Source organism: Rhinatrema bivittatum, chromosome 9 (genome assembly GCF_901001135.1).
Source record: "Rhinatrema bivittatum chromosome 9, aRhiBiv1.1, whole genome shotgun sequence".
NCBI classification, from domain to species: domain Eukaryota; kingdom Metazoa; phylum Chordata; class Amphibia; order Gymnophiona; family Rhinatrematidae; genus Rhinatrema; species Rhinatrema bivittatum.
The window spans coordinates 40493962-40520066 of NC_042623.1; the positions used below are offsets into that span (position 1 = coordinate 40493962).

At 41.7% G+C, this 26105-nt stretch overlaps 1 protein-coding gene across 2 annotated transcripts in view; it reads right to left on the minus strand.

Annotated features, from left to right (window-relative positions):
* Positions 1–26105, minus strand: part of PTPN12 (protein tyrosine phosphatase non-receptor type 12) — a 262737-nt gene that overhangs the window by 121431 nt on the left and 115201 nt on the right. For both annotated transcript variants that reach the window (XM_029615046.1, XM_029615047.1), the window contains exon 12: positions 21279–21364. In XM_029615046.1, the coding sequence (XP_029470906.1) occupies positions 21279–21364 (86 nt within the window). The remainder of the gene's footprint in view (positions 1–21278; positions 21365–26105) is intronic.

The window sequence follows — 26105 nt, forward strand, 5'->3', positions numbered from 1 at the left end:
ATAATTAGAAAAGTAGTCCAAGTGCCTGTAACTAAAAACTCACCTGAGCTAAAAAATTCTAACTTATCCCTATCAATTAAAAAGCAGAATAAAAATACAAACAAAAAACAAACTTTGAAATGTTTGTATGCTAATGCCAGAAGTCTAAGAAGTAAGATGGAAGAATTAGAATGTATAGCAGTAAATGATGACATAGACTTAATTGGCATCTCAGAGACATGGTGGAAAGAGGATAACCAATGGGACAGTGCTATACCGGGGTACAAATTATATCGCAATGACAGAGAGGAGCAGTCGGGAGGAGGTGTGGCGCTTTATGTCCGGGATGGCATAGAGTCCAACAGGATAAACATCCTGCATGAGACTAAATACAAAATTGAATCTTTATGGGTAGAAATCCCTTCTGTATCAGGGAAGACTACAGTGATAGGGGTATACTACCGTCCACCTGGTCAAGATGGTGAGATGGACAGTGAAATGCTAAGAGAAATTAGGGAAGCTAACCAAATTGGTAGTGCAGTAATAATGGGAGACTTCAATTACCCCAATATAGACTGGGTAAATGTATCATCGGGTCACGCTAGAGAGATAACATTCCTGGATGGAATAAATGATAGCTTTATGGAGCAATTGGTTCAGGAACCGACGAGAGAGGGAGCAATTTTAGATCTAATTCTCAGTGGAGCACAGGACTTGGTGAGAGAGGTAACGGTGGTGGGGCCGCTTGGCAATAGTGATCATAATATGATCAAATTTGATTTAATGACTGGAAAAGGAACAGTGTGCAAATCCAAGGCTCTCGTGCTAAACTTTCAAAAGGGAAACTTTGATAAAATGAGAAAATTGTTAGAAAAAAACTGAAAGGAGCAGCTACAAAAGTAAAAAATGTCCAAGAGGCGTGGTCATTGTTAAAAAATACCATTCTAGAAGCACAGTCCAGATGTATTCCACACATTAAGAAAGGTGGAAAGAAGGCAAAACGATTACCGGCATGGTTAAAAGGGGAGGTGAAAGAAGCTATTTTAGCCAAAAGATCTTCATTCAAAAATTGGAAGAAGGATCCAACAGAAGAAAATAGGATAAAGCATAAACATTGGCAAGTTAAATGTAAGACATTGATAAGACAGGCTAAGAGAGAATTTGAAAAGAAGTTGGCTGTAGAGGCAAAAACTCACAGTAAAAACTTTTTTAAATATATCCGAAGCAGAAAGCCTGTGAGGGAGTCAGTTGGACCGTTAGATGATCGAGGGGTTAAAGGGGCACTTAGAGAAGATAAGGCCATCGCGGAAAGATTAAATTATTTCTTTGCTTCGGTGTTTACTGAAGAGGATATTGGGGAGGTACCCGTAATGGAGAAGGTTTTCATGGGTAATGATTCAGATGGACTGAATCAAATCACTGTGAACCTAGAAGATGTGGTAGGCCTGATTGACAAACTGAAGAGTAGTAAATCACCTGGACCGGATGGTATACACCCGAGTTCTGAAGGAACTAAAAAATGAAATTTCAGACCTATTAGTAAAAATTTGTAACTTATCATTAAAATCATCCATTGTACCTGAAGACTGGAGGATAGCAAATGTAACCCCAATATTTAAAAAGGGCTCCAGGGGCGATCCGGGAAACTACAGACCGGTTAGCCTGACTTCAGTGCCAGGAAAAATAGTGGAAAGTGTTCTAAACATCAAAATCACAGAACATATAGAAAGACATGGTTTAATGGAACAAAGTCAGCATGGCTTTACCCAGGGCAAGTCTTGCCTCACAAATCTGCTTCACTTTTTTTGAAGGAGTTAATAAACATGTGGATAAAGGTGAACCGGTAGGTATAGTATACTTGGATTTTCAGAAGGCGTTTGACAAAGTTCCTCATGAGAGGCTTCTAGGAAAAGTAAAAAGTCATGGGATAGGTGGCGAGGTCCTTTCGTGGATTGCAAACTGGCTAAAAGACAGGAAACAGAGAGTAGGATTAAATGGGCAATTTTCTCAGTGGAAGGGAGTGGACAGTGGAGTGCCTCAGGGATCTGTATTGGGACCCTTACTGTTCAATATATTTATAAATGATCTGGAAAGAAATACGACGAGTGAGATAATCAAATTTGCAGATGACACAAAATTGTTCAGAGTAGTTAAATCACAAGCAGATTGTGATAAATTCCAGGAAGACCTTGTGAGACTGGAAAATTGGGCATCCAAATGGCAGATGAAATTTAATGTGGATAAGTGCAAGGTGATGCATATAGGGAAAAATAACCCATGCTATAATTACATGATGTTGGGTTCCATATTAGGTGCTACAACCCAAGAAAGAGATCTAGGTGTCATAGTGGATAACACATTGAAATCGTCGGTTCAGTGTGCTGCGGCAGTCAAAAAAGCAAACAATGTTGGGAATTATTAGAAAAGGAATGATGAATAAAACGGAAAATGTCATAATGCCTCTGTATCGCTCCATGGTGAGACCGCACCTTGAATACTGTGTACAATTCTGGTCGCCGCATCTCAAAAAAGATATAATTGCGATGGAGAAGGTACAGAGAAGGGCTACCAAAATGATAAGGGGAATGGAACAACTCCCCTATGAGGAAAGACTAAAGAGGTTAGGACTTTTCAGCTTGGAGAAGAGACGACTGAGGGGGGATATGATAGAGGTGTTTAAAATCATGAGAGGTCTAGAACGGGTAGATGTGAATCAGTTATTTACTCTTTCGGATAGTAGAAAGACTAGGGGACACTCCATGAAGTTAGCATGGGGCACATTCTTTTTTACTCAACGCACAATTAAACTCTGGAATTTGTTGCCAGAGAATGTGGTTCGTGCAGTTAGTATAGCTGTGTTTAAAAAAGGATTGGATAAGTTCTTGGAGGAGAAGTCCATTACCTGCTATTAAGTTCACTTAGAGAATAGCCACTGCCATTAGCAATGGTTACATGGAATAGACTTAGTTTTTGGGTACTTGCCAGGTTCTTATGGCCTGGATTGGCCACTGTTGGAAACAGGATGCTGGGCTTGATGGACCCTTGGTCTGACCCAGTATGGCATTTTCTTATGTTCTTATGTTCTTAAAAGGAAAGTGGTTAAGGCCACTCAACCTGTGCCACCACTAATGGATTCTGCTGCCTAAGAATATAAAATGAAAAATAGCCAAATACAGGGCACTTGCTGAAAGTTTTCAAATGCTCCCCCTGGTGTGTCAAATTCCGCTAGCACACATCATAGAAAATTTTAGTGTAATTACAAAATGGCCTGCCACACATTTTGCATGTTTCCTTTTCAAATCAAGAAAAGTCAACCCAAAACATTTTTACTGTTTGTCCACCTTTCCCCAGTTATAAACTCTGATACTAGAGATCACAGTGATATCTTTGAGCATTGTTAAAAAGGATTTTACTGCTGCTTGATGCTGTGCAATGAAGGATTTCAACACCTATCCACAAGAGGCTCACAAATCCCAGTGCTTCATTATTCTCAATAAAAACTCTTGATGCTAGAGCACACTATGACAACATGAAGCTCCAAGGGGGAATATTCTGGAACAGCATCACAGAGAGTAGGGGATACTTAGAATGCCCTCCCAGAGGAGATTATGGAGACAAATAGTAACATAATTCAAAACAAGGAAGAGAAACACACAAAGGAATCCTAGTGGCAAAAGAATGGTAATGAACCCTGGGATAACCTGCATAAGGTGGTAGTTATAATCCTGAGAGAAAGGCAAAAGGGAGTGGATATCAGGTTCCATGTGGGAGTTTGTGTATGGATCTTATGTCATTTACTGTGTTACTATGTTAATTATTTTATAATACAAGAATAAATACTGCATAATAGGAGATAGTAAAGTTAAATAAATGGTTAAGTTTCACGCATTCTTGTGATTCAACCCTCCAACTTGTAAATATTCAGATCATCTCCAAATGCTGTGACCCACCACCAACAGATGGTACAGCACTACCTACTGATGTGATTTCATCATTTTGAGGATTTAAGTCAAGTCTATGTTACTTGCTTCAGGACCCTCACTGGGCATCATGACACCTTGATTAATGGTTGCTATCAGAACCCTCCCCTGCAGCACTTAACTATGGCTGCCCAAATGTTGGGGCATGCTGGGCTGTTAATGGCCAGCCTAACATGCAAAGAGGCATGTTTGGGGGGAGGAAGGCGAAAAAAAAAAAGGAGTATAAGTAAGAGGGCCAGAAAGTGCATGGCTAAACCCTCTTGCCTGTCTTCCTCCATCCTCCCTCCCCCAACATGGTGCCCTGGGCAGGCACCATCTTGGCCACCTGCAGCAACATCACCAACTTTCTTCCTAGTCTTGCTGTTGATGAAAAACAACTTTGTGCTCCTCTTGAGCATGTGCTTTTTCTACTGGGCAAGCTTTCCGAGTCACTGCAGTGGCCATCCTAATATTTTCCACATTGCGGGATTTTTCCTGCCTAAGCTCCACGTCTTTACTTGGGCATATTGGGCATGTTTAGTAAGGACTTTCTAGACCCCCTCCCACTCACACCAAGGTCCTAGGTCTTGGCAGGATGCTTCTTGTCCCACTCAAGTGATTTCTTGTGGACCCCTGTAGGAGTTCTACTGGGCAGTGGTTGCCCACCCACAGCCCTTCCTGCCCCTCCCAAGTAAGGAATCATCCAGTCAAATGCAGGTCCGATGGCAGAAGTTGCCTATGCCGAGACCTGCTTCATAGCTCTGAAGCCAAATTCTTCTGCAAAAGGTTTGACCAGTTAAATTCAGGAGGCTCTCATTTCAGACCCCCAAGCAGGCAGAGAGGTTGCTCCTGATATAATCTAGCTCCCCTCTAGAGTCAGAGGTGAGGCCATAGCCTTAACAGACCATCTTGTCTGGCTCAAATACAGCTTTAGAGCAAATCCATGATTAAGAGTTCCCTTGTCTGCAGCTTTCCAGGAGTCCAAGAAAAATACTAAGTAATTTAAAACAGGCATTTTGCATCCCTTCTCGCTACCTAGGGAGGAATCCCCTTTGCAGTAGGATGCAAACATCCTTTTGGTATGTTGCATCTCTACTGCACTCTAGAGAAAGGGATCCCACAAGAGCCCTCCAAACATGATTTTTCCAGCATTTTGTGGCCCTACCACCATCATCGGCAAGGATGACCACCAATGTCCCTCAGTCAAACCTCTAAAGGAGTTTCACTGCCCTACCTCCCCATCTAAGAAGTCCCCCCAAAGACTATTGAGCACTTCTGGCATCAAAACCTTGTTTCCTTTTCAAAGATGAATCTCCACCTTCATCACTGTATTGTGGAAAGGTGGGATATAAGCATAATAAACTCACTCTGCAGAAGATTTGGAATCTTAATTCCAGCAGTGTGGTGACTCTTTAAAACCCAGATTCTTTGACAAGTCTGAAACAGGTATGCTCACAAAGCGACCTTAATTTTCAAGCCAGAGGCAACTGAGCTTCAAAATAATGTGAGGGGCAGACCTCACCCTGGGATCCCCTACAGAGGAATAAAAGATCTTTTCATGTTTACCCTATGTCAGAAGGGACTGTAAGCAAAGAATGGGACTACCCTGACAAGATGTGACCCACTCCGAGTCCCCTTAGAGCTCATCAGGTTCCACAAAGAAAGGAAATAGTTATGGAGTTTGGGCCCCTCCAAAGTAGACAGCTATCCCAGTAGAATATTCTTCCTCACTACAAGATGGCTCAGAAAGGAAGATGGATGCTGCTCTTATATGCTATCAAGTGGATAATTCCTTCTATAGATGGCAGCACACTTTGCGTAAGTGTCACAAGAGCACCTCCCTTCTCTGAATTCTAGATCCCCTTCAGCCCTGATCTCACAGCAACATCCATAGCATGCAGAGGTCTCAGTCAACAGAGAAGTGTGGAGGAGACCGGGACAGCTGATTTCTATTTCAAGATATACCTACTGGGGCATCACTTCCCCAGTTTGGAGAAAACCTGGAACAGATTGTGAAAGATCATATTTAAGCCAAAAAGATCATGATCATTCAATAAAGTCCTTTGTCAAAATGGGCACTTGTAAGGGTACCATCTCATGAGCTCTTTTCATGTCCCAGAGGTCAATGGGACCTGATCCAAATGCTTCAATCAGTAGAGTGAAGGTTGTAGACTAGCTGCAGATTGGACGTGATGAAATTTGTGTGTGTGTGTGTGGGGGGGGGGGGGGGGGGGGGGGGGGAGAACGGGGACAGAAGTGCAGATTTTCCCAGGTTTTTTTCAGTCTAATTGCTACAGCACACAGGAGCAAAAATCAGTGGAAGAATCAGTTTTCCCACTGATTTCTTTTTGTTCTAACATTGAAATTCCCAGGCAAACTAAAATTAAAACTGAAAATGAACGTCACCACCCACATATTAGGGCACCCCCATTTCAGAAAGAAATGGAGATCTTACAGACCAGCAGGTGGGTCATCAACTTGCAGGTCTTGTCCCAACCCCCTCGTAGGATCTCTGTTGCATTAGGAGCAAGATTCCAGACAGACAGTGTCTGAACTGCTCAGGTTCTCAGAGAAGAAACCAGCACTGACTGAGTAATTTGGGTGCTTAGTGCTTCAGGAAAGGCAGACAATAGAAAAATGCCTCCAACTCCTAGGAATTTAAGGGGGTGACCATACAGGATGGTTCCCCTGTACGAAGGTTCACATATGGGACTGCAACATTAACTGCTTACATAATGGAAACTAGCCAGAAAGGGTTTATTGCAGAGTATCCAGTTTCCACAGGAAATTAGGAACTCCTTTCCTGATGCCTTTGCCAAAAAAGGAAAAAGCAGATCTGACAAAATGATTTTGGATTTTGCCGCCATGTAATTTTTCTCTGTCGAAGGAATGTGTCTCAATTCTAAAGTTTTTAATTGGCCCCAAAAACCTCATACAACTTTTTTTTTTTTTTTTTTTTTTTTTTTTTTTAACATGAAACCACTACAGTAAGACCAAAACACTCAATTCATTGTAACATGGCAACAAGACAAGAAACATGACATGCATATTACCTAACAGGCTCTGCAACTGTACCATTTAAAAAAAAAATTACAGTCAGAGCACAGAAGGGATTAGGCTAGAAATGGAGCAATTAGAGCAGCAAGCTGAGAGCCAGGGAAGCCAGAGTTCAGATCCAGCTGATGTTCCTTGCGACCTTGGGCAAGACACTGCACTACAGTTACAAACAGAGAAGCCCTCTGGGACAGGGAAATACCTGCTGTACCTGAATGTAACCCTGCCATGAGCTACCAATGAAAACATGAGCTAAATGTAAGTTTTAAAAAAAGTACTGGTTAACACTTCTGCTTTTTCCTCGTTTCTCTTCACGCATTACTCCTAGTCTCCTCTCGATCTTACAATTGCACTTCTGGCCTTCCTCCTTTCATTGGCATACTTAAAAGCTTTCGTCATGCCATTCTACCTCTTCAGCCGTCTTCTTCTGCTTTTGCCATCTCTATTTCTTTCAGCTTTACCAGATATTCCTCACTGTGTTTGTTTTGGGGGGTTTTTGCGACCCTTTGTACCTTTTGAATGCTACTCTTTTGGCCATTACTTTTATGACAACTTTGGAGAATCACACTAGCTTCATTTTCCTCTTATTTTCTTTCCTGACAAAAATTTGTTGCTATATCTTCTCCCATCTTGACATTGGTACAATGGGGAAATATCTTAAGGGGAAGGCAATGTCAGGGCTTTTGAAACCCTGGATTTTGAGTTTTGCACAACTCCTCTAGGCCTTGGAAGTTCTATCATAGCATTTCCAAAACAGTGTGCCATGGAAAAAAAGTCCACTACCTGATGCTCAAATCCACACCAGCACCTGGGCTCTGCTCTCAACACCCCACAGCAACAAGTCACCAGTGGTAGTAGTTATACAAAAAGGAAATTTCTGAAAATTGTTTTTTATTTCGCTTTTCATGATACTTCAAAGCAGATTACATTCTCGTACTGCAGGTATTTCCCTATCCCCAGGCGGCTTACAACCCAGCAAACCAATGCAATATAGTGTGCTCAGACTAGAGCACCGGGTAACACACGTCCAAATCAAGCGCATAGCTAATAGCGCTCATCACATGCAAATTCCATGTAGATGAGGATATTAGCCATTACCCCACGATGCCAAAACTTGCAGCGTGGACAAGGCACCCATTTTAATTCAACAAATTTAATGCCTGCCCGGGAACCTGCGTTAAAGCATACTGTCTCAAGGGCACACACAAAAAAGTTCCTGCTTTCTGTGATTCCTCCTATTAGTATGGTCACAATACTTAGTAGGAGGAACCACAGAAAGCAGCATTCCCAAGGTCTGGCCCAATGGGAACCCCTGCTGGCAGTAAGTGAAGGAGTGAATAAATTGTCGGGCACTTATTAATTTATTCACTCTCACTTACTGCAGATTGGTCCATTCATTGTCACATGTCTATGAAAGGACCAATCCCTTTTCAGAAGGCTGATAGTGAATAGGAACAAATCAAGAACATCCCTGCCAGGGGTGGGGAAGGAGTTCTGGCCAGGCTGTTGTGGGTGCACAGCCATGTCTCCTGGGCACCTGGTGCAGAGCGCTAGAGACAAACAACTCATTGCACATCCTTTTCAGTGCAGCAGCTTATTTTTCCTATGGCATCGAGCATCCAGGCGAGGTGGATGTACAGACATTTCTTTTACACAATATTGCATCAGCCTGTACGTTTGTAACTGAGGCAATGGAGGGTGAAATAACTTACCCAAGGCCACAAGCAGCATCAGTGGGATTTGAACCCTGGCTTTCCCTGTTCGCAGCCTGCTACTTTAACCACTAGGCTACTCCTCAACTCAAGCACAATCATGCATGCCTCTTCTTCCTAGCTACAACATGAACCCCAGAGTGTGGTAACTAATGAGCAGCATTCGGGACACAGCTGGCTTTGCAGCATATGCATTTCACATGGTACCTCATTCCCCCTCCGGGGTCCTTTTAGCCCCTTGCTTATCCTCAGCCTGAGTGAAACGAGGAGAGCATACACTGAGCATGCAATGCGACCCCAAGTATTGGGAGCAGCAGTAGTGAAGGAACTCTGGTAGCCACAAGTAGCATCCAAGGGAATTAATTGTGCCCATCTGCCCGGATCACACAACCTGCTCCCTTCTGCACTTATATATGGAGGGAGCTGGTCTATTGTAATGAGTTCATATGTATCTCTACCCCGTTTTCTCCTTTTGTTATAAAATTTGGAAGAGTGAGGGGGTTTCCAGTGTTTCCCTAGCTCTTCTTTTGGCCAAAGAAGTCTTCTCCATGTCTGCACTGCCTGCTCCATGGAATGTGGTGTGCCACACAACACTTTTTAAATTAAGTAGTGTTTTGGGTTTGAAAAGGTTTGGAGAACTGGTTTATCAAACCATATCGTCCGATGCTCATTGGTGCTCAGGTGGACTCTGACCTGGACATTACATATGCTGTCTCCATTCATACATACTGGACCAAGTATTGCCCCTTCCCTCATGAGTTCCGCCATTTATTCAAGAAAAAAAATTCTTGAAGGAAGCCCACTATTTCTCTACTTCTGAAGCCACAGAAGGGCTACTCCCATCCAGATATGGCATGTTAAAATCTCCCACCTTTTTGGATGTCTTTGACCAGATCTCTGTCCAGTTTCTCCATCTGAGCCAGAGGTCTGAAAAATACAACAGTATAAATGAAAGTACTATCGCCCCTAAGATGGCCTGCATAACCTCATTCCACCTTACCCCCAGCATTTCAATCACTTTCTTTTTCACATAAAGAAGCACTCCTCCCTCTTTTCCTTCCTAAAAAATTATAGCCCTGTTCATATCCCATTTATGAGACTCAATGAACCATGACAGCAACAATATCTACTGTATATACTCGTGTACAAGTCGAGAAATTTATGCCACCGAAGTCATTGGCCAGCCTCTGTCACATAGTAGGAGCAATGGATGGCCCTTACCATGTGACAGGGGCTGGCCAATGGCACCAGTAGCCCCTGCCACATAGTAAGGACAAAGGGCTGCTGGCGCCATTTTGGTTACTGACAGACGGCCTGGGAGCAGGACATCACTCCCAGGCCCCCCCCACCCCGGACCAGCAGAGACTTCGATGGGTCTGGGGGGGGCGTGTTTGGGAGAGAGAGAGAGAGGGTGGTGGGCATTGATAGGTTGGAGCTGGTTTTGTTTTTTGACAAGGGGGAGGGAGGGAAGTATTGAAACAGGGAGGGCAGCCATTTGAATAAAAGTGATTTTGAGTTATTGGTTTGTTTCTTAGTGTGATTTCACAATTTCATAAGCCCCCTAGGTTTTACCTTCGACTTATCCACAGGAGACATAAATCTTGATTTTGGAGCCCAAAAAATACCCTCAACTGATACATGATATCGACTTATACCATGAGTATATACGGTGAGTCTGCTTCCATCATTGGGGCTTGCAGAGTTGGAAGTTTATTACCTTGACTATGAACATTTGTGCTCATAGATTCGGTCTGTTCATTCCAGCCCAGGCTACAAATGCTTTTCCCCAACCCAGACTGCAGCTGTTCTTCCCCTTCTCAGCACTGAATACTTTTTTTTGGCACTTTCCTTTCCAGGAGGCACCAGCTGACAACTTTTAGGTGCCAGGAAAACTTGGTGTCCTGATTTTCCCTGATTTCTACTTCATTGCAAAATTGACAATACCTTCAATTCTTAAATAGTCTTTTCTCAGAAGAAAGTCTAACAAGCAAAGAAATATAGAATATGACAGCACATAAAGACCTCAAAGCATTCAATCCTGCAACTTTGCCTCTGTTGGAAAAGCCCAAATAGACCAAGTCATTAAAAAAATATTTGTATGAGCTCTTATGGATTTTTGAAAACAGAACAAAAACCACCTCCTACTATATATTTTATAGAATCAAAGCATTCTTTTCTATTTAAACAATCAGAAATCTGAATGAAGCTTTAAGGAAAAAAAATTTTGAGTCTAGCATAACTACTTCTCTATTTATAGGGCTATAATTTTGAAAAGCATTTACACCAGCATTTCCCATCCTTCACAAGCCCAAGGCACACCATCAACAAAAATGTTGGGTGGCATACCAAACTTCATTGAGCAGACACTGTGGACACAGAGGATTCATATGGCTGAAAGAGCTAGGGAAACACTGAAAACTCCACCAGTCTCTTCCAATTTTTAAAACAAAAGGAGAGAAGAGGCAGACATACATAATGGACCATCTCCTTTTATTCTAAGTGTGGGAAAAGGGAATAAGCAGTGTGGTGTGGACAGCTAACTCAGTTTGTTCCCGTGGATGCCCATGTAGCTGCCAGAGCTCTTTCACTGCTGCTGTAGGTGGCACTCAAGTGAATCACATCTAGTGCTCAAGTCGGGCCGATACAGTAAAGTCCGCGGGAGAGCGGGCGATCCCGGCGCATGCACAGGCCACTCTCCTGGGCACGCAATTCTCTATTCAAATGAGGCCCGGCGGTAAAAACAGGCAAAAGGAGGCGCTAGGGACACTAGCGCGTCCCTAGCGCCTCCTTTTGGACTGGAGCAGCGGCTGTCAGCGGGTTTGTCAGCAGACGCTCAATTTTGCCGGAGTCTGTTCTCGAGCCTGCTGACAGCCATGGGGTTGGAAATCGGACGCCGGCAAAATTGAGCATCCGGTTTTCGACCCGACAGCCGCGGGCCTACTTCATTTTTTTTTTTTTTTTTTTTTGCTTTTGGAAACTTTCGGGGCCTCTGACTTAATATCGCCATGATATTAAGTCGGAGGGTGCACAGAAAAGCAGTTTTTACTGCTTTTCTGTGCACTTTCCCGGTGCCTGAAGAAATTAGCGCCTACCCAAAGGTAGGCGCTAATTTCTGAAAGCAAAATGTGCTGCTTGGCTGCACATTTTGTTTTCTGAATCGCACGGGAATACCTAATAGGGCCATCAACATGCATTTGCATGTTGCGGGCGCGATTAGGTTCGGGGATGTTGGACACGTGTTTTCGGCCCCTTACTGAATAAGGGGTAATGCTAGCGCATCGAAAACGCGTGTCCAATGGCGGGTTAACAGTGCGCTCCGTCGGATGTGACTCAGCCTGGGGATAACAGAGGATGGGAGGAGGACTCAAAATGAGCTGGATCAGAAGGGGAAAAATGCAGTGGTGTGTGAAGTGTGTGTGTTGCATGCACAGGGACCCAGCTATCCATGCCACATTCTAGGGCTCATGCTGTAGCTAGGTAGAAAAGGCATGCATGATTACATACAGCAGAGGCATACCTAGTGGTCAGAGCAGCGGGCTATGAACCAGGTTAGAGTGGCTCCTTGTGACCTTGGGCAAGTCACTTTACCCTCCATTGCTTCAGGTACAAAGACTGCGAGTCTTCTGGGGATAGGAAAATACCTACACAGTACCTGAACGTAATGTACTTTGAAGTGCCAAGAGGCAGAATACAAAAATTGAATAAATAAATCAGGTATGTTCTCAGACATACATGTTTATGAACCACTGCTGATTCTTGTTGCTATGTGGTACTAAGAACAGAGTTCAGGTGCTGGCTTGGAAGACAGACAGTGATGACTTTTCCATGACACGCCTGATCATCAGAAAGCACACTGGTTGGGAAACACCAGTTTACACAAAGAAAACCTTTTTGTGTGTGCATAAAATCTGCTTTTAAAAATTGTCCAGCTGATGTGCAAGTAAATATATGTATGGGAGGATTTTATGCGCACTGTAAAAAGGTACTCTGGGGAGGAGCAGAGATGGGGGCAGAGACACCATTTATGTGCATACATTTGATTTTCAGAAGTATGTGTGTACATGTACTCCTATACATTTACACTTTCACCCCAGCATATCTGCTAATGTTCAAAATGGACTCACCAGCATAAGTTTGCTTTGAAAAGTTGGGCTGTATTTTCTACAAGCAGACTTTAACCCTAAGTGGGCTGTTAAATTATCCTCATAGAAGAGGGGACAACCCAGTCATATGCCTGAATTTGGCTTTTTTCTCCCCAGCTTTGACCTATTCAGAATGACTTCCCCTCATTAGATCAAAGTTATGCTCAACAGGGTATATCTGAGGGCAATGGTCCTCCTCCTGCTCTCCAAATTTGGTTCTCTGGCAAACAAGTTACCATGCTTCTGTTTAGATGGATTTAATCAGCCCATCAACACATGCATTATTCAGAGAAGGCTACTAAATTGCTCTCCAGCCCTATACTGCAGTTGTACTGTAAAAGAAAACATTTCACACAAGCAAACCTTTAAAATATCAAGATTTTTTTGACTCAGTATTTAATTAATTACTTCATAGTTATCCAGGACTGACATATACAGTAATCATATAATTGCAACACCACAGAGAAAACCAGTAACAGATTTTGTAGTAGTAACATTATATCGCCCCCCCCCCCCCTCCGTTACCAAGCAAATGTAATATAAGTAGTCCAGGGTATTTCAAATATATATCAAGTCCATTATGCATTCAACAGGCTACAAAAGGTTTTCATATCTTCTCAAATTTATCCAAAGTCTCATGTTTGCAAGTAAGCTTCTGCATAAAGACGACCTTCTCAAGTCTCTAACAGCCTGAAGAGTTGGGATGGATGCCTTCTTCCAACAGGACACAAGCTTGCACCGAGCTGCCAATAGCTGATCCCAAATGTTAACACCAGGAAACAGAAACCCCAAAAGGAAAACCTTAGGGGGTCTTACTTTTGCTTACTGTAAATGTTTTTTTCCATAGATAGCAGGATGAATTAGCTATTACATGTGGGTGGGTGATGTCATCCAGCAGAACTGAATGGACTTCTTGTCATGCTGTAGAGGTGATGCCTCATAGGCCTCCTCAGTTAACACAGCAAAATGTAGTGTAGTCAACTCTCCAGGGAGATGGGCATTCCATGGTTAATTCATCTTGTTATCTATGGAAAACTCTGTTTATGGTAAGCAAACATGCTTTTTCCATCAATAAACAGGCTGAATTAGCCATTACATGTAGAGTCCCAAGCTGAGAATTGCAGTGGAGCAATTCCTTTTTAAGCAACCCAGACTCCACAACGGAGAGTGAACTACAGCAAGAACAGATTTTGCATAACTACTTGTCCAAATCTGTCAGTCTTTGAATTATCATCAAGAAGGTAATAGGGCATAAATGTGTGGACCTAAGTCCATTTCTCAACTCTGCAGATATCTTCGAAGGGTACTTTCTCAGTAATGAACAGAGGAAGCCATGGCTTGTACTTGAGTCTTAACTGAATCTGCTAGTTGAAGTCCTAAGGCATAGCAATGATGGATAAAATCAGCTATCCAACTGGATAAAGTCCACTTGACAACTGCTATTCCTAGGCAGTTTGGGTCATATGAGATGAAATGCCAGTTAGTTTGATGAGACTGAGTACATCTTTTGTAATATACCAAGGCCCGCTTGCAATCTAGAGCAGTGGTTCTCAACCAGTGTGTTAGGACACATTGGTGTGTCACCAAAAATTTGACACAGCGAGCCTATGATTTCTAACACAGCCACATGTGCCTGCTGCTTGAGGAGAGTGCAGAGTAAGGAGCTGGTAATTAAAATTCCTCATCACCACTTCCTGTTACTGCTTTTCCCTCAACCCTGGCAATCACTGCCACCATCAATCCAAGCCAGAAATGTTGCAGACATGCTGTATCCTGCCCCGCCATCTCGTCACACCTCCCCCCTCTCGCTTCTAGGAGTTTCAGTTTTTCTCTGTATGCTTGTTTATAATGTATGGTCTTTTATTCTATATTCAATAAGAGTCAGTCTGCATTCTGCATGTTTGACAGAGATGAGGGTTTCTGCTAACTAGGATTTAGATTCTGTGTAGGAATCTAGAGCAGTCTGGCTTTCTTTGTTTTTCCAATAGTAAATGTACTGTGTTCTATATTTGCAGTCTTGCTTTTTCATAGGTAAGGTTGTTGCTGTTCAGGCGTGGGCACCTAGTACTCTTATGGTATGGCTGGTGTGCTATATAATTTCTAAATGTCTTTTTAGCTGTTTTTCATGTTATTTCACAAAGTGGCTGGCAGGGAAGAGATTTTGAAGGACTATTACTGAGGGGATACTAGAATTTGAATATATTTTTTGTATGTTGAGTTGAAAGGGGAAAATTTTCTAACTCTGCTCTGTATAAACTCCAGAAGAGATCAGAACTTTCTGATATTGACAGTGAAAAGCATGAGAGTTTGTCTATATCAAAAAACTGTGTGCTGCATATGCATATCGGTCCCAGATTTCTCACTGATGTAATATGCAAAGATCAAAATGTTTGTGAAAAATATAACCTTTAATGATATTTTATAAGCAGTTATTTAAATTAAAGAATATGTTTTTTCTCCTGTATCATTTTCAACAATAAAATATCTAGGATTTTTTTTTTTTTTTTTAGTATAGCTGTTAAATGTAGTGTGCAATGTGTCACGCACTGAGCATCATCTGTCAGGTGTGTCAGGATAGAAAAAAGGTTGAGAACCACTGATCTAGAGTATGGAGGGCTCTCTCACCCTCAGGCATACAGCACCTTGGAAAGAAAAGTAGGAAGAATGACAGATTGATTGATATGAAAAGCTGAAATTACTTTCAATAGGAATTTCAGGAGGATTCTGAGAAACACCGATAGAACTGCAGATACAGAGGGTAGTGGATGAGAGCTTGGAGTTTGCTAACTCTTCTAGCCAAGGTAAATGCAGCAAGGAAAAGAACTTTCCAAGTCAAAAACTTTAAAGGAGCAGATTCCAAGGGTACAAAAGGAAGCTTCAATTGAGAGAATCATATTTAGATCCCATGAAACAGCAGGTTTCTGAATCAGGGGTTTGAAATGTCAGAGACCTTTCATGAAATGAGATACGAGTGGATGCATGGAGATTGGTTTGCTATCCAACAAGGTGTGGCAAACAGCTATGGCGCTTTGATGTACCCTCACTGAGGCAGTGTTGAGGCCTGACCTAGAGAAGTGAAGAAAAAGTATCTTAAAAGCTATGAAGATTCACATGAAAAGGGCTCAGTATCATGTTGATGACACCAAATGGCAAACCTTTTCTATTTGAAGGCATAGTTTTTCCTGGTTGAAGGTTTTCTGGACAAAATCAATATATCTTCAATCTCTGATAGTAAATGGAGATTTGTTATTACTGAGCACTCACCATCCAAGCTGAGGTTGAGGTCTAAAAAGCTGGGATGAAAGAGTATCCCATCTTGAGTCAGAAGAGCAGGGTCAGATCTAGAGATATGGGAGGACTGCTGGAAAGCTTGACTAGCTATGCATACCAAACTTGAAGGCCTGTACTGTTTTGGGTATCAGAGGTAACAGTGGAAAAGCGTTCATGAGACTTTGGCTCCATTTGAAGAAGAAAAGCAGCCTCTGTCTGCGATTGCTTGGCAGAATGGAGCAAAATTTAGTTTTGCATTTTGCTGTGATGCAAACAGGTTCACTGACAGTAGAGCCCAGAAGTCAAACAATCTGTTTGCTGATTGCTGCAGAGACCACAATGAGGTTGAAATTCTGCTGAGATCTGATAACATATTGGAGACACCTGGCAGATAAGTCACCTGCAGAGTTGTTTGATGATGTTGCGCCCAGTTCTAGACCTTCAGTGCTTCTCAGCAGAAAAGCCACAATCCTGTTCCACCTTGTTGGTTGTCACAGAACACGGCAAGGTAGTTTAGATCAGGATGCTTGAACATGGTACGAGTGTGCCATTTTGCTCTGAGCTCCAGGAGATTGATTTGGAAGAGAGATTCATGTGAGGACCAAAGACCCTGGGTAGAAAGGACAGTGGAAATCCCAGTCACTGGTTTAGGCATCTGTTGCAAAGACAAGTTGATGGAGACACAACCGGATCAGAGCACCTTCCTGGAGTATGTGAGAACACAATCACCATTGCAATTCCCATGCATTTAGTGGTATTATCCACACTACTGAAGACAGGGGTTGAGTGAGCTGATTCCGCTGAGATCTGAGAAGGTGGGTTAAAGGAACTACATCGATGGCTGCCACCATATAACAAGGTATTACTAGGAGCTGCCTGGCAGTGGACCTCAGATTAGCATGCTGCGCATGGATGAGCGAGAGCATGATTGCTCTCTGATCACTGGGCAGGAATACTTTCTGAAGCAAGGAGTCTATTGAAGCACCTCTGAACTGTAAAGTCTGAGTGGGCACCCAATTCGATTTTATGAAGTTGAGAAACCCTAAGCTTTGAAGACAACATATGTTCAGGCCTAGAAAGTGGAGAACATGCAGTGATCCTCCAGTCATCCAGGTATGGAAAAACATAAATTCCCTTGCAACAAAGGTGCGCTGCCCTACTGTGAGACATTTGGTAAATACTCTGGGTGCAATGAAGAGGCCAAACAGAAGCCTGGGATGAATCCACTTGGAAAAGCAAGCAACTTCAATAGACCAGGTGGACTGGAATGAGAGTATAAGCATCCTTGAGATCCAGGGTACACAACCAGTTGTCCTGTTGAATGAATGGGAGAATTATGCTGAAAGAGTTCATTTTGAATTTCTCCCATAAGATATTAGTTGAGAAGCTGGGGATGAAGTATCTGGAAACTCTGTTCATGTTGTGATGCAGGAAGCATTTACACTGCCTGATGCTTGAGTAGAGACTGTACCCCAAACAGATCTGTGGGAGCCCAAATAGATCTCTGGGCTCCAGATGGGGCAGCAAATAGTGCAGAAGGGATAAGGCTAGAAGAAACAAACCAGTATCCACCTTGCACAATGCTGATTTGACGCCACTGGTCCAGAAAATGCTGAATTCAACCCACTACTGGAAAATACACTACTTTATCAAACTGGGCCCTAGCTGAGACTGGGCCTGTTTTGCATTTTTTGACTGATGGTATTCCCTTTGTTTAGGTCTAGCTGGAAGTTGCTGTTGATACTGCCAGAACAGGCAGAAACCAGTATTGCTGAAAAGGGCAATATGTCCTTTCCTTCATAGAAGGACATATGTCGGATTGAGCAGGTGGCTCTGGAACTAGGGAGAGGGATTTATCTGCAAGACCGTTTCTCAAAGCTGCTCTCTGAAAAAGCTGTCACCCTAAGCATGGAGGTCCTCTAGTTTTTCATGGACATCCCCTCAGATGGAACTGGGAACTGGCTCTTACCCTACTCACTTCAATAAATGGGGAATTTTGTCAGTCAGCAACAGTACAAGCCTTGTAACCCTCATGTTCTAAATGCACGCACAAAAACAACTTGCACAAAAAATATTACAGTTCCAATTTTCATGCAAACCTTTGATACATATATACCTGAAAAAAAAGTCTGAAGCCTCAAAAGTTCATGTAGAAATTTTTTTTTTTTTTTTTTTTTTGCTGGTCATTTAAAAGATCACAATCCTACAAAGACTGCAGTTTTCACCAGGACCAATACAGTTAATAGAATTCTACATTACATGTATATATACATATATACACACACATATAGGGCTAGATTTTAAAAGCCCTGCGTGTATAAATCCTCCCAGATTTACGCGCGCAAAGCCCCGGGACGGGCAAAAATCCCAGGGCTTCGTAAAAGGGGCGGGTCCGTGCGCATGGCAACGGTTCGGGGGTAGGCTGGGAGGGCGGTCCCGAGTCCCGGCACTGCGGCCTGTGCCGGGGGATGCGAGGCGGCAGGCGTAACTTGCCCAACAAAGGTAGGGGGGGATGGGTTATGTAGGCGAAGGGAGGGGAAGGTGGGGGGGACACGGAAGGAAAGTTCCCTCCGTGCGTATCTTATAAAATCCAGCGTACTTTTTAAAGATCTACCGCATAATGTAGAATTCTGTGTATATATATATATTCTGCGTTCAATCATTGAAGAAACAATGAAACTAGCCAATATGTATCTTGAAATAATCAAACAGCTCCTAAACCAGATGGAACTGGTAATAAACCAACAAAACTGAATTCTTACACCTTGAACGAAAAAACATACACCCTATACAACCTACAATCACAATCAAAAATAATCAAGCCGTGGAGTTAGCAATAAAAGTATGGAATCTAGGGGTAATTGACCCTGAGCTAAACATGAAACAGCACATCTCACAGAAATTAAAAGAAGGATACGTTAAACTAATGAACCTGAGAAGACAAACTTCTGCTAACGCTAAACAATTTTCACACAGTTCTACAGGCAATGATATTCGCAAGCACAGACCACTGTAACTCCTTGCTATTAGGGCTACCGCAATCTACAATTAGGCCACTGCAAATATTGCAAAATTCCACTGCTAGAATTTTGACTGGCAAAAAAAAAAAAGTGACCACATTACAGGAACACTTGCCGAACTACACTGGCTTCCAATTGAACAAAGAATACAATATAGGGCACTATGTATAATTCATAAACTAATCCACGATGAAAAAGCAGACTGGCTTAACACAGCACTGCACGTACATGTCCCGCACAGAAACCAGAGATCTGCTAATAAGGCTCTACTAACTGTCCCCTCTGTTAAATCAGCACACCTCACTCGTGTAAGGGAAAGAGCACTGTCACTGGCTGGTCCTGTGCTATGGAACACCATGCCTCTCGAAATAAGGCTGCAGAGAAATTTGAAAATATTCAAAACTAACCTGAAAACCTGGCTCTTTAAACAAGCTTTTTATAAAGATAAAGAGAAAAACAGTTGATTGATAAGGATGCACCAAGAAAGCAGTTGTTTTTAACCTACAAATGCATATTAATGTTAAATTTGAACTGCTTAACAATTTCCTAACAGATACGCTTAACTTAAACACAGTTTATCGTACTAAAATGTTACCGTACTATGATGGCACATGTTTAATTTGTAATCTATACCACTCATAATTTTCTTTGTGCCTTTCTGTAAACCGTTGTGATGGTTATCTAACTTAAGGACGGTATAGAACAGTTTTTAAATAAATAAATATATAAAAGTGCATTTTAAAAAGTATAGCCTTACTGGTTGTGTTTTGCTGACTTATGGAAAAGAAAAACGGTCTGCTTCAGTTGCTCTCTCAAAGCTTGCCCTCTTTATCCTTCAGCTCAAACATAACTAAGTCCTAGATCCAGAGCTTGCCATTTCTGGTCAGTCAAAAATGACTGACACTGCCAATCCTTTTCGAAAAACTGGAAGAAACTCACCGAAATGGAAGCCCTATGATACTCACAGAACAGGACACAGCTCTCTTCAGAATCTATTCAATGTTGGCTTTGAAATCAGATAGCTCTACAATAAGTATACTTTCTCTCCAGTGATTCCAAGTCCTGACCAGCCCAAGATGTAAAAAAATAAACTTGAGTATTAAAGAGATTGACCACAACCTAGCACTGCCACTCATAATGAGAAACGCTGTTACCAAACAAAATGCAAAATAATCCTCAGATAATGCTGTATTTTCAAGCAAGCAAAAAAAATCGATGCAAAAATATTGTCAATATAGCTAAAACTTAAACAGTTACTTCTTAAAATCAAACTTTATAAGCATTTTATCAAGACTTAAAGCTTAAGGCATGAATTTTCATTCTTAAATACTACTCTGGATTTGAATGATATGAACCACATTAGAAAGGTGAGATGAATAGCCAATATGCTGACTTTCTCTCTGACAGATATCATGGGGGTCATCTTTTCTGGACATCACACAATTCCTGGTGATTTGTAAATAAACAGCCACAGCAGTTGGGAGCCAACTGAAGGTCTTTTGGGGAGTTTTTGAGCCCCATAGTTTCCTCCTGCCTTTGGCTCCATTTGAAATGGAAAGCCCGTCTCCACTGGGCAATGTTGCCATAAGCCTTCTTGCACACAGTTACCCAGGCTTTTCCCCCCCCATATTTCACATTCCCTTTCCAACTCAGCCCAGTAAATGAGACGTTCTCAAGCCAGGGACCTCTCCAGAACGCTGCAATCACTGGCCCTAAATATGGCCTTTAGGTGCTGCTGATGCATGATGAATGGGACCACCTCCCCCAGGGGCTGTGAAGGCCGTCTCAATATCTCCCATCCTGGCTAGCATAAGGACTGAAGCCAGGTCCTCTGAACGGCAATGAATAGCACTGCTGCTGCATCAGCCCAGTTTGTTTTATTTTTGAAGAGGACACTGTTTTCCAAATTCCAAATACGCACTCCCTGGGTCATTCTCTTCCTCCATCGACTTTAAAGCAGTTTGTCAATTTTTAGAACACAGTACTGAATTAAATTGCTACTTCTGAATCTGTGAACTGAATAAATATTAATTTCACTTGAATGCCAGTCAAGCAAACATACATGAAACCAGTTTTAACAAAAAGTCAATTCTTAACAAGTGGGAGTTTTTCAGCCCACAGAGAAAATTTCAATACCACCACCTGCGAATCCGGGGCGGCTTTGGTGGAGGAGTGCCTGGTTTCTCAGTTTCTGTAGGGCTGACAGCATTCTCTGAGCTAATTTCATCCTGCCAGGAAGAGAGAATCAAATAATTAATGAGAAACAAAGTATGCTACATGTTCTCACACATTCTTTTAAAGCCATTCTACAGTTGTTATATCAAAACCCTACACTTCAGGCAGATGAAGTCATTTCCATAAAAAGAATGTGAGGTTAACAGCCTAGAAAAAGCAAGGAAATACCAGGTACACGAAATGAATCGAGAAACTACAGTTAGATTGCCTCAAACCTGGAAATATGTTGGGGGGGGGAAAAAAAAAAAAAGATTCATCTTGTATGGGGAAAGGATGTAAGGAACATTGTATCTTAAAGCCATTTTCAGAAAGGCTAGGAGCCAATAAATCAAGAAACTGCAAACTGTGTAACAAGGTAATTTCATCAGGATTCTGATGACCCTGATAAAGCCCTTTGAGCTTTGCTATGAGGAATTTCTAATATCCTAATAACCAATTTGATAAGAATAAAAACCTTATTTACAGCTGCCAAGATACTATACAATCAACATTTAAAAGACCAAATTTGAAAGGAGACTTAGGAAATGAAAAATAAACATAGAATGGTAAAATTGGGAGAGATGGCTGGAAATCAACAGGCTGCAATTCCTCAAAAACCAACCAGGTTGATGGTGGCCAGGTACCATCTAGCAAAGCCAAAGAAGCTAGTCAGCCAGATATTTTGATAACAGCCTTACTAGTTCTGGTAGCTGTTTGGATTATTACAAAGTGTGGTAGGTAGACACAAGGAGGATAGGTGTTTGATTAAATATGACAAATTGTGTGCTCATCAGGACAGCAGAAAACCAAAGAGACAAGCTGACTTGAATAGGGAACAATCCCATACAAGCAGTCAAGTTTTAACAGCTGGCAGAACAGATCAGAAATGACTAGGGCAATTAGTCTAGTCTATCTACTATGTTACTACCACGTAATGTTTATTCCTACCTCGGACATGAACATAAATGTCCATCTTCAAGCTTAATATGAAACAATGCCTCCATACACAATTTCAGATAAACCAAGCTATAGCCAAATTTCTCCAAAAGATTAAGCACATCTAAATACCAATGGGTTCTAACAAATTCCATGTGCCTGATGAGAAGGAACATCTTGCAAGTTTGATAATACTAGTTATACATCTAGGTGATGTTCCAGTGGCCAAGATAGTCAATCACTCTGTTTCTCCTTTTGCTGCTCGACTTACAAAGTGATTAATAATTTTGATCTGTTTGCTTTTTGATTTAGAATTCCTTAATCTCATACCATAATAGTAGCATGTGGGAGAGAGAAAAAGGGAAAAAAAATGGATAAAGTGTGTAGCTTGCTGGGCAGACTTGATGGGCCATTTGGTATTCTTCTGCCGTCATTTCTATGTTTCTATGTATGTTTCCTATACAAACAAAATCTTGAGCCAAATCTCAGAACTATTTAGAGATTTGGAAATTGCTAACTGCTTTCCCTTTTTGCAACTGTTCATGGATTGCTTTTGAAAAACTTTTGATCTGTCCCTGTTCAAATGTTAAATAAAGTGTATTAGAAAAGAATGCAGCTTTCATATGGTACCTGTTTAGTGGAAAACTAAAAGGTATTAAGTCTCCTTGCACTTTCTTGTAAAAAGAAAAAAAAAAGGATTTAAAGTGCCCCAGACAATTAAAAGCCCTCCCCACCCACCCCTGGTATAGTGCGAGTGTTCTTTAATCTTTTCTAATGTATAGGTCTTCACACAAAATTTCTACAATTCAATGCAACAATTGTTGTGGCTTAGTTTTCAGACAGACCATATGGAAGCAGTTCATGCAAATTCTCATGCATCTTCATTGTGGACACAGTATGTGGAAAACCAGCCCTATTTGTGGCTCTGAAAGACAGGAGTTGGCAACTCCTGGCTTAGTCTGAATCGTATAAGCAAATAAAAATTCCAAAGTCCTTTGGCCTTTTGTTTTAATTTGTGAATGTGTTTTTATGAATGTTATTTTGGTTTATTTTTTGAATTTTCAATAGCATATTAAAAATTAATTGCAGACATTTTGATTTTTATTCATACTCTAAGACCCAAATGGGTGTGATCAGCAAGAAGCACCTCACGTCTGGATGGTTTGGCATCTCAAACTCAAGGCAGAACAGCTCAGCTTAGCTTTCCATATTCCTGAAAATGCTGCTCTTACATATGCTTCCCTATAGCCCATAAGCAGCTAGGCCATTCACTAAAATGTGAGAATCTCAGTAGAACCACATTTTATTGTAAACTACCAAAGCAATGATCAAGCTTTGCAATTAATTTTTATAAAACTGTTCGTATGAACAAACCTAAAACAGTCAATTCACAGAGAAAAAAGCAGTTTAAGATTTATATTATTTCAGTATCAATGTACTCGATATAGAAAAAACAAACTACATGAACAGCTACAAACCTATACTTACATAATTTAATTACTGTGCCATGTTACAAGCAGATTTTTATAATTTCAGAGCAGCTACAACAGTGAAAGAAACCTTGTTTTTACATTAAGCAAGTATTACCATGTGCAAAAGGGCTACTGTTCTCTGCTTGAGAACTGCTCCTTTAAATCTGGAAGTATTTCTTACTACCACAGGGCACAATGCATAAACCGAGAACACTGTAGTAACCCTCTCAAAGCTCTCCCTGGGAAGAGAGGAAGAATTTTCCTTTTCTGCAATGTGGTTTTCCTCCCTCTGTGATCAATTTCTTTTTCTAAACACTCCATCTAATGGATCAGATGAAAAGAGCTCTCTATTACAGCTGTCAACGTGTTCTGTTTCCAGCGAACTAAAAGAAGTCACGCCATTTCCTATGTCCAGTCAAATCTGATTCAAATATAATAAGGCCAAAAGGTAAGCCGACAAGCAGAAAAGTTAATTGGCTAAAGTTAGCCTAATAACTTATCCCAGATATTCAGCCCCATGAATTTCCCCAATTAAAGTTGTCTTTACCTGCATAACTTTAAACCTAACTGGCTCTCTTTTGAATATCACTGAATATATATATATTGCCTTTATGTCATCTTTGAGCTGGACTAGGTCTTACGCACTTTTTATATGCAGACGATATTCAAATTTTGATCTCGATACATAACACAATTGAAGAGACCTACAAACTAACAATCAGGCCGAGCACACTGTTAGCCGGCATTTGGACGCGCTAGCTTTATCCTTTATTCAGTAAGGGGTAATAGCGCGTCCAAAATGCGCGTCCAACCCCCCCGAACCTAACAGCGCACGCAACATGCAAATGCATGTTGATGGCCCTATTAGGTATTCCCGCGCGATTCAGAAAGCAGTAAAAACTGCTTTTCTGTGCACCCTCCGACTTAAATATCATGGCGATATTAAGTCAGAGGTCCCAAAAGTTTAAAAAAGTAAAAATTAAAAATGGGCCAGCGGCTGGCAGGTCTAAAACCAGAAACTCAATTTTGCCGGCGTCCGGTTTCTGAACCCATGGCTGTCAGCGGGCTCGAGAACAGACGCTGGCAAAATTGAGTGTCGGCTGTCAAACCCGCTGACAGCCGCTGCTTCTGTCAAAAAAGAGGAGCTAGGGATGCGCTAGTGTCCCTAGTACCTCTTTTTACCGCCGGGCCTAATTTAAATAAATTAAAATACTGTATCGCGCACACAGGATTGTGGCCTGTGCATGCGCCGGGAGAGCAGGCGCTTGCCCGCGATTTTACTGTATCGGTCCATTAGTATCTAACTGTAATTAAACAACTGCTAACACACATGAAATTGGTGTTAAACATTGATAAAATTGAAATTATATTGTTAGAAAGAAAACCCACAAATGTAAGACAAATAAATCTGTTACTCCAAGACAATATCACAATTAAACCAACTGACAGCACTAGAGACCTAGGAATAATTGAGACTGAACTTACTTTCAAAAAGCACATATCAAACAAATTGAGAGGGATACAGCAAACTTTTGAATCAGACAATAGCTACTACTAACTCAGTGACTTTAGAACAGTCAGGACATAACTGATTACTGGTGCATCTGCTTACTTGTATCCCAATGCTTAAATTCCCCCTATTTTTACCTATGAGAAACAGAAAAAAAAAAGACTGCCTAGCCTTTTTTTTTTTTTTTTTTTTTTTTTTTTTTTTTTTTTTAAATCAAGCCTTCCCAAAGGCCAGGCCTTAAGACAAAAACTAAGCCAAACATTTGAAAAGACCCAGGACCTGAAGACGCAGCTCTCTACGATGCAGAACTCAATGGCATCCTGTGAACAAAATGCCTGAGATCTACACACCTCAGCCAGATTGGAGCCACAAAATTCACCAGGCTTAGATGCCTCGATTTAAAATTCCAAATTAAGGCATTGAGCCCCAATGAGCATATTTCCTGTATTCTGGCTGCAAATTCTCCAATAAGCGGAAAACAAGCTATCAGATCACACACAGTCGGAGCGCACTGTAAACCTGCCCTTGGACGCGCGTTTTCCCTTACCCCTTATTCAGTAAGGGGAGGAAAACGCGCGTCCAACCCGCGGCACCTAATAGCGCCTTCAACATGCAAATGCATGTTGATGGCCCTATTAGGTATGCCCGCGCGATACAGTAAGTAAAATGTGCAGCCAAGCCACACATTTTACTTTAAGAAATTAGCGCCTACCCAAAAGATAGGCGCTAGTTTCTGCTGGCACCGGGAAGTGCACAGAAAAGCAGTAAAAACTGCTTTTCTGTGCACCCTCCAACTTAATATCATGGCGATATTAAGTTGGAGGTCCCGAAGAGTAA